We start from the raw sequence: 13107 nt of genomic DNA, 5'->3' as shown, positions 1-13107 counted from the left end.
TGGGTGTAGTGCCGATGTTGGGTGTAGTGCTGATGTTGGGTGTAGTGTAGATGTTGGGTGTAGTGTAGATGTTGGGTGTAGTGTAGATGTTGGGTGTAGTGCTGATGTTGGGTGTAGTGCCGATGTTGGGTGTAGTGCCGATGTTGGGTGTAGTGCCGATGTTGTTTGTAGTGCCGATGTTGTTTGTAGTGCCGGTGTTGTTTGTAGTGCCGGTGTTGTTTGTAGTGCCGGTGTTGTTTATAGTGCCGGTGTTGTTTGTAGTGCCGATGTTGTTTGTAGTGCCGATGTTGTTTGTAGTGCCGATGTTGGGTGTAGTGCCGATGTTGGGTGTAGTTCCAATGTTGTTTGTAGTACCGGTGTTGTTTGTAGTGCCGGTTTTGTTTGTAGTGCCGGTTTTGTTTATAGTGCTGATGTTGTTTGTAGTGCAGATGTTGGGTGTAGTGCTGATGTTGGGTGTAGTGCTGATGTTGTTTGTAGTACCGGTGTTGTTTGTAGTGCCGTTGTTGTTTGTAGTGCCGGTGTTGTTTATAGTGCCGGTGTTGTTTGTAGTGCCGGCGTTGTTTGTAGTGCCTGTGTTGTTTGTTGTGCCTGTGTTGTTTGTAGTGCAGATGTTGGGTGTAGTGCAGATGTTGGGTGTAGTGCTGATGTTGTTTGTAGTGCCGTTGTTGTTTGTAGTGCCGGTGTTGTTTGTAATTCCGGTGTTGTTTGTAATGCCGGTGTTGTTTGTAGTGCCGATGTTGTTTGTTGTGCCGGTGTTGTTTATAGTGCTGATGTTGGGTGTAGTGTCAATGCATGTAAATGCATGTGTAATCCCTAGTATGGAGCACTGCTTTTTGTCTCAGAGCACAAGTCCACCTCAGCAGTCTACTGTGAACTCCTATCTCCAAATGCTGATCGACAGAGAAGATGCCTCAACTGATGATCTCATCAAACGGTATACCAGAAATATTTACATTTATCTGGCTGTCCATTGGTGTTTCTGAATTGTGCCTTTACCTTAGTTGTCGTGCGCACCACTCTGGACCCTTCATGGGCGGCCCCGCTGTGGACAAGGCGGTCGTGGCTGTTTTCGCTGCTCTCATATGGCATTCCCAGGAACTTAGAGACCAGGTCGTGCTATTCGGTACGTGTACCTATAGCCCTGATTACATTCAGCAAGCGCAGAAATTTTGAAACATTAACAAGTCGTGCAATGTTAAAATTTGATACTCTGTTCCTAGCGAGCCACACTCCGCCCGAATCCCTGCCCGAGGGTATCATGGAGGCCTTCACTGTCGCTGAGTCGCTACGACGTAACATCGTAAGTATCCCTGAGCGAACAAGTGATTAGCGAACTGTCAGCAAAAATCTAGATGCTAGCTATGAATACTTGTTGAAATGAGATCAATACTTAGCCTGCTTTCAGGCTTTTTGTCACTTTTTGTCACACTTTTTTTCAATACTCTTTGCAGCGTCGTGAACCCAAAGTTTGGGTCATTTATGTAAATTAAGCCATGTATGCAATACCCACAAATTACTACGGGCTACGACTCAAGTAAAATCTGAGTGCAACCATATTTTGAATTGGTGTATATAAGGCTTTCAGTTTAATTTCATTTTAAAACTAGTGAAACCTTAACCATAGTCATCGTCGTCTTAAATGTGCTATTCCTGTTATCGTCGTTGTCTATGTTGTCGTCTTCAATGTGTTTTTCCTGTTATCGTCGAAATTTATGTTGTCGTCTGAAATATGTTATTTCTGTTATCGTCGTAGTCTATGTTGTCGTCTTTAATGTGTTTTTCCTGTTATCGTCGTTGTCTATGTTGTCGTCTTCAATGTGTTATTTCTGTTATCGTCGTAAATTATGTTGTCGTCTTAGATGCGTTATCCGTGTTACTCCAGATTGAGCGCCGTCAAAAGCTAATCCTTCAGGCCGAGAGTGAAAACGAAGAGAGCGGCATCGACAGCAAGATCAACCCCGACTCGCCCGTCATTAACTGCCGCGAAAAAGCGCAGTTCCTGCTCAAGTTTGCGGGGCTTCAGAGGATCACAGAAAAATCCGAGGTACCGCGCTCGCGATTGCAGTGAACTTCCAAACAGTACTAACGCTAATGATAGATGCTACTTGCCACCAGTATTGGTGAGGCCACGGAAAGTTGACCACCAGAAAACAAAACATCTCTGAATAAACGCTGCTTAGAGGCAACTAGCAGGCGTTACTCTAGCCAACAGTTACTCTTTAGTCACTCTAGCCAACAGCTTGTGAGTATTCTGTTCTCGAGGAATTCCTTATCTTCTAGAGTAAGGCCATTTACCTTCAGTAAATGTAATATTTTTAATCTCTTTTTTTTAATTCAATTTTGGAGGGGCAATATGCTGCCTCCTTCCTCCATCGGTTCATTCGATGTTAGAGGGGCAATATTTTACTTCCTTCTGCCATCCGTCTATTCAATGTTAGAGGGGCAATATTTTACTTCCTTCTGCCATCCGTCTATTCGATGTTAGAGGGGCGATATTTTGCATCCTTCTGCCATCCGTCTATTCGATGTTAGAGGGGCAATATTTTGCTTCCTTCTGCCATCCGTCTATTCGATGTTAGAGGGGCAATATTTTGCTTCCTTCTGCCATCCGTCTATTCGATGTTAGAGGGGCAATATTTTGCTTCCTTCTGCCATCCGTCTATTCGATGTTAGAGGGGCAATATTTTGCTTCCCTCTGCCCTCCGTCTATTCGATGTTAGAGGGGCAATATTTTGCTTCCCTCTGCCATCCGTCTATTCGATGTTAGAGGGGCAATATTTTGCTTCCTTCCTCCATCCGTCCATTCGATGCCTATTCGATGCAATATGTTGCTGTTTTCTCCCAGGGTCGAGACAGCAGGAGATCAAAGTGGCTTAACAGAAAGACGTCATGGCAGAAGTCCTCATCCAACGAGAACCTGACAGAAAACCTGGTCACAACTCCTCGACAGGTGAGATGCGATACCCTTTTACGATACTCTCGCATGCTAGTATAATTGCATGACACTGGCCTGTGACAAGCCCGCCTGACAATATCCTAAAGTAACACACTGGCACGTTACAACCCCGCCTGACAATATCCTAAAGTAACACACTGGCTTGTTACAAGCCGGCCTGACAATATCCTAAAGTAACACACTGGCACGTTACAACCCCGCCTGACAATATCCTAAAGTAACACACTGGCTTGTTACAACCCCGCCTGACAATATCCTAAAGTAACACACTGGCACGTACAACCCCGCCTGACAATATCCTAAAGTAACACACACATTTTGTTTAATTCAGCGCACGATTTCCTTTGAGGACTTGAAGACCATCGACAAACACCCGGCGTTTAGACGCATCATCGACTTTGTCACCAATGACTCGTTTTCCCACGAGAGGTAACTATTTACGTAACTATAGGCGTAACAGGAGGTGTAACCAGTCAACATCAGCAGTCTCGGGTAGTCATCATACACAAGGAGAAGGACGTTTTTTTCCCCACGTATCTTACTTTGCTCAAATTCTAGAAGGCCGATACGATCGTTCGAGTTTTTTTTTCGCGATATAACACTAAAAACGCCCGCATGCTACTATACACGGGGCTGACACTTTATGGGTGCGCCATTCTATTCCTAGAGCAGTTCCAGTTTATGATAAGGTCACTTCAGTGTATGGGTCATTTTGGCCATATACCATTGCCCTGCGATCACATCCTTGCTAAGATCATTTTTCTACTCTTCATTCACCCGATGGCTGCAACTATGAATACTTTAAAGTTAGCATCTCTTCCTGTTTTTTACTAAAAATCAAATTTCCTTGTTTCACCAGGATCCGTGCATTGCTGCAGCAAAGAATCAAACACGCGAACACTGTGGCCGATGTCTACTTGTTTGCTGCAGAATTCCTCAAGATCTCCTCCGAGTCAGATGTTGTGCAGGCCAGTACAGTAGAACCCCGTTAATAAGGACAACATAGCCCATACGCATCACCTAACAGGACAATCATTTACAGTAGAACCCCGTTAATAAGGACAACATAGCCCATACGCATCACCTAACAGCACAATCAATTACAGTAGAACCCCGTTAATAAGGACAACATAGCCCATACGCATCACCTAACAGCACAATCAATTACAGTAGAACCCCGTTAATAAGGACAACATAGCCCATACGCATCACCTAACAGCACAATCAATTACAGTAGAACCCCGTTAATAAGGACAACATAGCCCATACGCATCACCTATCAGCACAATCAATTACAGTAGAACCCCGTTAATAAGGACAACATAGCCCATACGCATCACCTAACAGCACAATCAATTACAGTAGAACCCCGTTAATAAGGACAACATAGCCCATACGCATCACCTAACAGCACAATCATTTACAGTAGAACCCCGTTAATAAGGACAACATAGCCCATACGCATCACCTAACAGCACAGTCATTTACAGTAGAACCCCGTTAATAAGGACAACATAGCCCATACGCATCACCTAACAGCACAATCAATTATAGTAGAACCCCGTTAATAAGGACAACATAGCCCATACGCATCACCTAACAGCACAATCAATTACAGTAGAACCCCGTTACTGTCGAATCCGTTGTATCGCGACCCGCGTTTTCAAAACACGATTTGTTTTGGTTTTCTGTTCCGTCAGTAAAACCATTCAGAGTCAATCAAAGTCTCGCTTTGTGCACTTCCCTGGCTATCCTCTGGACTAAAACCAGACAGTGTCGCGACAATAAGCCAGGCAACTGCACTAGGCGAGAGATGGCAAGAATCGGATAGGCTTAGAATAATTTGACTGGCGGAAAAGAAAACCCGAAAAGACAAAAACAAATCGATGTTTTGAAGATGCGGCGTCGCGATACAACAGATTCGACAGTAGTAAACTGTGTACGGAATAGATAATGGGTTTTACGATGTTTAGGCTTGAAGTGCATCCAAGGTGGATCACACCCGAGTTTGGGAAAAGCTACAATAATCTACAGTACTTTTTAAGTGCGTACAGTATTTGCAACATTATCGATGCGGATCTCATTCGAGTACTCCGATATTTAGGACAATTCGCTTGCTCTCTTTAGCTTCCTAAGCGAGAGTTATACTCATACACGCCTCTAAACCTTTTTTATACAACTTTCTAAGATAAATCTGATCCCTCCCTTGGTCAAAAAAGCGGCGATTACACATTCACCCTTAGCACTTGCTCCAGGAGCTATAAAGAGCAAAGGATATGGCCTAAAAATACTGTAAGCTGCAATAACTAAGATAAATTATAACCACCATCGAATCATTCATAACCACCACTAGACTATCCTATTGTCCGTGGACCGTCAGTATAACCGCAGTGGCTTATTTTACAGGCCCCTGCAGTTCTGTTCCTTCAGGAGTTCCTGTTTTCCCAAAAGCATTTCCCAAGGTAACTTTTTGTGACATTTTTACTCTGCACACTGCATTAGTACTCTGCTTTTAAAAAAATATTGTTTTCCATCATTCAGCCACTATTGTGATAATCTCGACGGATGTGGTTTGAGTCTGGAGAGCAAAGTGCGACGTGCGTACTACACTCTAGTAAGACGCGGATTAGACGCCGTCAAGTCCTACTGCACCTCCAACCAGAGGTACGCTATTAATATCCAATACCCAAGAGGTATGCTGTATATAGCATGCTAATTGGACGCTGTTTACAAGTGCATGCTGAAAAAAAAAAAAAACTCCTTCTAGTCTTATTGCAACCAAGAACAGAGTTATGATGTAACACTCTATTGCCGAGTAGTAAAGAGTCCAGAATCGGTCCGGTGACAGCGACTCTTATTAAACTGTGAAAAATCCATTATCAGAGCCTGATTGTTTTGCAGGTCGACGTCCGCGGCGTTTGAATGCCTACGAGCGTTTGTTCTCCATCTACTGGACACTGAATGGAAGGTACTGTTACAGATACTTTAGGGGCTTTGCTAGCCGCTATTTTTGTCATCCCAGTAGCTATAGAGCTAGTAATATAAATCCATTTGTATCGGCTTATCAGCAATCCCTCGAATCTGCGATATGTGTCTAAGGCAAAGATGCGTGGTACCCACCGGCAAAAAAACCCTAAACATTTGTGGTTGAGGTCCTTGCTGGTTTTGAGTCTTATGTATTACCACTTTTCAGGCGTATGACCACACCTTTATCCTGGATGTCCGGCTGCCAGAGTTCCTACTAGAGACTTCTAAAGGTAAGGGTACGATCAAGGTGTTTGTCATTCTCTACTCGGACTACACGTTTCAACCTATACGCCCACCACCACCACGCCCATTCGATTTCCCCCTACATGCGGCGCAGATACCTTGAACGCACCCTGTGAATATTATCGGCGCCCTGAAAAGAAACCCACAACTCCCACAACCATTTAACCACACCTATTTGGTTACCGTTTACCCCTGATAAATTTTACCCTCCTGACCACACAAATCAACTGGATTGTTAGCTTTCTGAGTAACCGTAAACGAAGGGTGGCATAATCATGCCATCCTGGTAGCCTGTTGGTCTTTTTGCGTCATCCTGGTAGCCTGTTGGTCTTTCTGCGTCATCCTGGTAGCCTGTTGGTCTGTCTGCGTGACACTGTTCTTTTGTTTTTGTTTTGGATGTTCCCATCATTTTGAAAAAAAAATTTATACGCATTTTTATACTTTATTAATGGAATTCCGGCTGCGTCATAGTGGGTGGGATGATTGAATTTCACCCTGATTCAAACTGATTTAATTAGCTACTAAAATTGATATCTCATTAGCATTGGGTTTTATAACCTACGGTCTGAGCGTCAAGCTTTTCCGTTCCCTGTCAAGTATACAGTAATTGTTCCTATTTTAGACAAACGAAATGGTCCAGGGTAATGAAACCACGTGTCAGGCAAGTCGGATCAACAGATTTTAAAAGCAGAATAACCTGTCACGCTTTGTTTTCTGTTCCGTACAGCTACTGTGGTTCTACCCAAGCTGGACATGAATGACTTGAGCGAGCAGCAGGAGCTGGATCACTACGATGACAGCATGCGATGGTACGAGGAGGCCAAGACAAACTTTGACAGCTGGTGGCACCGCATGGAGGAGACGGACATGACGAGCGAGCAGAAACGAGTGAGTTAACAAACACACACACACCTCCCTCCCCCCCCCCCCCCCCCCATCATAGAAAAGACGGACATGACGAGCGAGCAGAAACGAGTGAGTTTACAAACACACACACACCTCCCTCCCCCCCCGATCATAGAAAAGACGGACATGACGAGCGTGCAGAAACGAGTGAGTTAACAAACACACACACATCTCCCCCCCCCCCCCCCCCCGATCATAGAAAAGACGGACATGACGAGCGAGCAGAAACGAGTGAGTTAACAAACACACACACATCTCCCCCCCCCCCCGATCATAGAAAAGACGGACATGACGAGCGAGCAGAAACGAGTGAGTTTACAAACACACACACATCTCCCTCCCCCCGATCATAGAAAAGACGGACATGACGAGCGAGCAGAAACGAGTGAGTTAACAAACACACACACACCTCCCCCCCCCCCCCCCCGATCATAGAAAAGACGGACATGACGAGCGAGCAGAAACGAGTGAGTTAACAAACACACACACATCTCCCTCCCTCCCCCCGATCATAGAAAAGACGGACATGACGAGCGAGCAGAAACGAGTGAGTTAACAAACACACACACACCTCCCTCCCCCCGATCATAGAAAAGACGGACATGACGAGCGAGCAGAAACGAGTGAGTTAACAAACACACACACACCTCCCTCCCCCCCCCCCGATCATAGAAAAGACGGACATGACGAGCGAGCAGAAACGAGTGAGTTAACAAACACACACACACACACCTCCCCCCCCCCGATCATAGAAAAGACGGACATGACGAGCGAGCAGAAACGAGTGAGTTAACAAACACACACACACCTCCCTCCCCCCGATCATAGAAAAGACGGACATGACGAGCGAGCAGAAACGAGTGAGTTAACAAACACACACCTCCCCCCCCCCCCGATCATAGAAAAGACGGACATGACGAGCGAGCAGAAACGAGTGAGTTAACAAACACACACACACCTCCCCCCCCCCCCCCCGATCATAGAAAAGACGGACATGACGAGCGTGCAGAAACGAGTGAGTTAACAAACACACACACACACACCTCCCTCCCCCCGATCATAGAAAAGACGGACATGACGAGCGAGCAGAAACGAGTGAGTTAACAAACACACACTTACACCTCCCTCCCCCCGATCATAGAAAAGACGGACATGACGAGCGTGCAGAAACGAGTGAGTTAACAAACACACACACACACACACACCTCCCTCCCCCCGATCATAGAAAAGACGGACATGACGAGCGAGCAGAAACGAGTGAGTTAACAAACACCCACGCACCTCCCTCCCCCCCCCCGATCATAGAAAAGACGGACATGACGAGCGAGCAGAAACGAGTGAGTTAACAAACACACACACACACCTCCCTCCCCCCCCGATCATAGAAAAGACGGACATGACGAGCGAGCAGAAACGAGTGAGTTAACAAACACACACACACACCTCCCTCCCCCCGATCATAGAAAAGACGGACATGACGAGCGAGCAGAAACGAGTGAGTTAACAAACACACACACACCTCCCTCCCCCCGATCATAGAAAAGACGGACATGACGAGCGAGCAGAAACGCGAGAAGATCACGTGCTTCTGACATATTTTTTCTCGTACTTGTGTAGCGCATGCACCTGTTTGTAGCACAGTTCTCGGACACGCTAGACGTGGTGATCACGTGTGATGGGTGTGACTGCAGGCTGCCAGGCAGGAGGTATCGCTGCCTTGTCTGTCCAGATGTTGATCTCTGCAGCGCTTGTTACCTTGGTAAGAATTCCTAGAAAATGTTTAATTGTGTAACCGCTGTGACCTCTCGTATTTTATATATTTTTATAGTTTGGTTACTTAATGATTACAGCTGTATAGCTGATGTAGTATTTTGTACTCTACATTTATAAATTCGTTGTGGCTTTCATATTGATTTATTCATCTTGACCCAGTTTTATTGCAATTGTGCAATATAATAATATTGTATATTATATATTGACTGTTAACATTGCTATAATCTTTTTTTTTTTCATTTTTTCGTAAATGCAAAGTCTGGTCTTGAGCGTGCTACATTTCTATTGTAATAATCGTGTTTGTTGTGTCAAGGTGGCGTCAAGCCAGAAGGCCATCTTGAATTTCATCAAGTCATCGACTTACGGTAAGATTACGAAAACTATCTTATGTGTAGCATTGGAAATAATTTCCACCTACCTGTTACCACCACTGCCAGTTATCAAGCTTTATCAGATTTATCCAACTTCTGTAAAAGCTTAAAAGTTCATTCACGTTACATCCAGGGCTCTGTTGCAAATAATTTTTGAAGACCTTTTTCATCTCTGACATGCAAGGGATTAACCCGGGTTTTTAACTTTTGGTGGGGAAATCACTGCAAGTATACGCAGAAAAAAAAAAGATTTTGTTTTGATGCATCGATCCGGGTTGCAGGGTTTGTTTACATTTGTTTTCAAACTTGTTGGAAGAAGGTATGTCAATTAACCCTGAATAATTTGTTCGTATACTCGGTTCATATAATGACACTTAAGAAAATAGTTACTTTGTTCCAAAACAAACTAAAGGGAGTTCGTTTTATCTTCAGGTTCAAGTGCGACGAGTGTAACAGTTTCATAGTGGGCACCCGCTTCCACTGCAACGAGTGTGAGGACTTCGACCTTTGCATCGGCTGCCACACCTTCGGCAAATTTCCTTCAAAGTGAGACATGAATTTAGAGTAATCTAAAGGCTGATTTAGATAGCTGGATGTCGTCGTATGTGACCTGCCTACGACATCTCTTAGCCCTGAATTACACTATGACTTTCGTCGAACGTCGTAGCGGAGTCGTAGGCTTATTAACGACTCGAGTTGTAGAGGTGTCTCGGGCAAGTCGCATATGACTAAATCGTGCTGTTTAAAGCAGCCTTAAGACACAAGCTGGACAATACGTTTTCATCATCACATACAATTTGGCCGTCTTGGAGTGGATGTAAATAGGGGCGAAAAAAAGTATTTGAAGAAAATCCGGCATATCAAAGTGCAAAAACATACTCTCAACTAATGGCAGTGATACTGCTTTACATGAACTTTGGTAGTCTTCTCGGTTGAAATTATATTTTCTAACGTCTTTGGCATTAATTAATCATTTCATTTAATAGGCAGCTGGTAGACCAGCGGTAACACTTGTTTCTCTTTCCGACAGGCATATCGCCTCGCACAGAGTCACCAAATATCCATTGAAAACAGGTACGCAAAGTCTATTCTTCATTGACTCTTGTTATTTTTCTGCTAAATTGAGAGGTACGAACTCTTTAAGCTTATGGTCGCTACAAGGCCTTTGTTATATTCTTTAGATACGATAGCCAACCAACCCTCAGGCCTGGTCCAGATGTACACCCATCACCACGCCTGGCTCCAGTTTGCCGCATTGACGCTCAGTCTGGCGAACACTCTCAACACCCCCGTTCAGTCAGGTGAGACCGCTGACATCAATTACACAGTTAAAAGCTATTGGAGTGTTTAGTTTATACTCGCATCCCCTGCCCATCAAGTGGCAAGAACGCTCAACACCCTCCGTTTAGTTAGGCGAGAGCGCTGACATCAGTAGTACAGTTAAAAGCTATTGGAGTGTCTAGTTTAAACTCGCATCCCCTGCCCATTATGGGGCAATCACTTCAATTTAGTGTGCTAGTTTATACTCGCTGTTAACAGGTGTTCCTCCAATACTGGTCATTTAAACCTGTGTATTTTTGTATGTGCAGGTCTTAATATCGAGTATTTGCGCACTGCTGGATTGCTGCACATGGAGTGTTTGGATCTGGTAACTCGCTGCTTACAGTATGCTATTGTGCAACCGGACGGTAAGGACCCCCTCCCTATGAGTACTCTACGAAGTATTATCACGACAATATGCCGCAAAGACTGATTGATTAAAACCCGTAGACCGATCAGACCGTAGGCAGTGGAACCTCGATTATCCGGACTTTTTAGTCATGTTCCAATAATTCAGGATATGTATTTGGACCATTCTGTGATGGTAGGCATCCGTTGGTATTGTCCGGCTCCACTCTTAAGTCACCTGTTTATTTTTCTGACAAACTACGAGCGATATACCAGCCACTGGAAAGGGGTTATTTGTAATGATCTTGGAGCAGGTTCAGTCGCTATGTGCTTTGGCTGAAGCCGCACACCAGGTTGTATGAGGCTGCAATTTGCTTTGCCTTACTTTTCCTTTGTATTCTCGTCGAACCTGCAAGAGACTGGACTAGCAAGTGCGATCTGTTTGACGCGTCATCGAGACTCTGTTGTCGTCTAACAAAAAAGCCTTTGCCGATAAAATCTCGGCTCGAAACTACTTGCTTGTGGACAAAATGTATCTACTTATGGACGAACCACCCGTCTTGGTGCAGGCTCTGTTTACATGGGCTTTACATTCCTCAGTCCAATGTTTGGTCCACACTACCACTATTAATCTTGGATCATTTATAGACTTCTTAACATTGATGTTCTCAACAGAAGATGAACCCAAATCATCCATCAAATCTGACACCTCCAAGGAGAAGGTAACTGAGGGCAAACTTGAAGAGAAGTTAAAAGAACCACCCACCACAGAGGTACAAGATCACCCCCCATCCGGCCCCCACAACCTTCCAGACCGTGTCACCTCCCCCGTCTCAGCTCTGCTAGAAGCTGTAAGGAGCGAGGCTTCCTCCTCCGAGAGCCTTGGAGCTTCAGCTGGGGCCGCAGCTGCCCCTGAAGCGGCTGCTTCCGGGATCACAGAGCCCAATCCAAAGACTGTGGTGGAGCTGAGAGAGGTTCTCGAAGGGATGGTCCCCCCTGAGAAAGTGGAGTCAGCGTTGAGTGCGTCGCTTAGTTTGACGGATTCTGAACCGAGTACAGGGGGGTCAACCGTGTTGGCTGAAATCAAGGTTAGGATTGGTGCCATAGCAGGGCTTAGTTATTGGGGAGCGGTCAGCTTTTGGAAGTAGAAACGAAGTAATGTAGAGCTTTTTGGATATTACCCAGACATAAACGATGCGTTCGCACCGAAATATTAAAAAAAACGTGTTTAAATGACTCTATTGTGACAGTGTCATTGTCGTTTACCACCTGCCTATCTCGATATTCATGTGTAATCGTTTTAAAAGGTCATTACGGTGAAACATGTTCTGGGTAATCACGTTACGCGCTAGTGTGAACACGTTTGTCATTGTCTTTTACCACCTGCCTATCTCGATATTCCTGTGTAATCGTTATAAAAGATCATTACGCTGAAACATGTTCTGGGTAATCACGTTACGCGCTAGTGTGAACACATTTGTCCTTGTCGTTTACCACCTGCCTATCTCGATATTCCTGTGTGATCGTTATAAAAGGTCATTACGCTGAAACATGTTCTGGGTAATCACGTTACGCGCTAGTGTGGACACGTTTGTCATTGTCGTTTACCACCTGTCTATCTCGATATTCCTGTGTAATCGTTATAGAAGGTCATTACGCTGAAACATGTTCTGGGTAATCACGTTACGCGCTAGTGTGGACACGTTTGTCATTGTCGTTTACCACCTGCCTATCTCGATATTCCTGTGTAATCGTTATAAAAGGTCATTACGCTGAAACATGTTCTGGGTAATCACGTTACGCGCTAGAGTGAACACGGCAAAAGGTAGCAAAGTAAATGTTCTCAGACTTGGCTTTTAATTGGAGGGGCAGCCTACGGTTGTTAATACTTGTTAAGGAATTGGTGGAGGACCGGAGGAAGCGGGGGTGTGGCATTTCATGCGCTTTAGCCTTACTAAAGTACAGTGCTTTTTCATGAGCTTTAGCCTTACTAAAGTACAGTGCTTTAGCCTAACTGTAGACTTCGGTAATTTTACGGGCCCGAAAACTTCCAAACACGGAGTTCGCATATCACGGCCGCCATCTTGAAAAACTATCAAAGCCTACAGGTAGCGACATGTGCTTGGGAAAAGAGGCGGAGTTAATGCCCCTACTTTCCTTGCT

The 13107-nt window shown here is 44.8% G+C and overlaps 1 protein-coding gene across 4 annotated transcripts in view; it reads left to right on the top strand.

Annotated features, from left to right (window-relative positions):
- LOC5520237 (zinc finger ZZ-type and EF-hand domain-containing protein 1) overlaps positions 1–13107 on the top strand; it is a 68747-nt gene that overhangs the window by 25970 nt on the left and 29670 nt on the right. For all 4 annotated transcript variants that reach the window (XM_048719348.1, XM_048719349.1, XM_048719347.1 and 1 more), the window contains exons 42-60: positions 843–934; positions 1002–1123; positions 1221–1300; positions 1883–2044; positions 2846–2950; positions 3288–3385; positions 3816–3924; positions 5363–5418; positions 5498–5620; positions 5858–5924; positions 6150–6213; positions 6954–7114; positions 8750–8891; positions 9219–9270; positions 9709–9822; positions 10307–10350; positions 10458–10577; positions 10866–10964; positions 11620–12032. In XM_048719348.1, coding sequence (XP_048575305.1) covers positions 843–934; positions 1002–1123; positions 1221–1300; positions 1883–2044; positions 2846–2950; positions 3288–3385; positions 3816–3924; positions 5363–5418; positions 5498–5620; positions 5858–5924; positions 6150–6213; positions 6954–7114; positions 8750–8891; positions 9219–9270; positions 9709–9822; positions 10307–10350; positions 10458–10577; positions 10866–10964; positions 11620–12032 — 2223 coding nt within the window. The remainder of the gene's footprint in view (positions 1–842; positions 935–1001; positions 1124–1220; positions 1301–1882; positions 2045–2845; positions 2951–3287; positions 3386–3815; positions 3925–5362; positions 5419–5497; positions 5621–5857; positions 5925–6149; positions 6214–6953; positions 7115–8749; positions 8892–9218; positions 9271–9708; positions 9823–10306; positions 10351–10457; positions 10578–10865; positions 10965–11619; positions 12033–13107) is intronic.

This window comes from Nematostella vectensis, chromosome 12 (assembly GCF_932526225.1).
Source record: "Nematostella vectensis chromosome 12, jaNemVect1.1, whole genome shotgun sequence".
Lineage (NCBI taxonomy): Eukaryota > Metazoa > Cnidaria > Anthozoa > Actiniaria > Edwardsiidae > Nematostella > Nematostella vectensis.
Note: the sequence above shows the minus strand (reverse complement) of the source record. Positions and strands in the feature narration are given on the sequence as shown.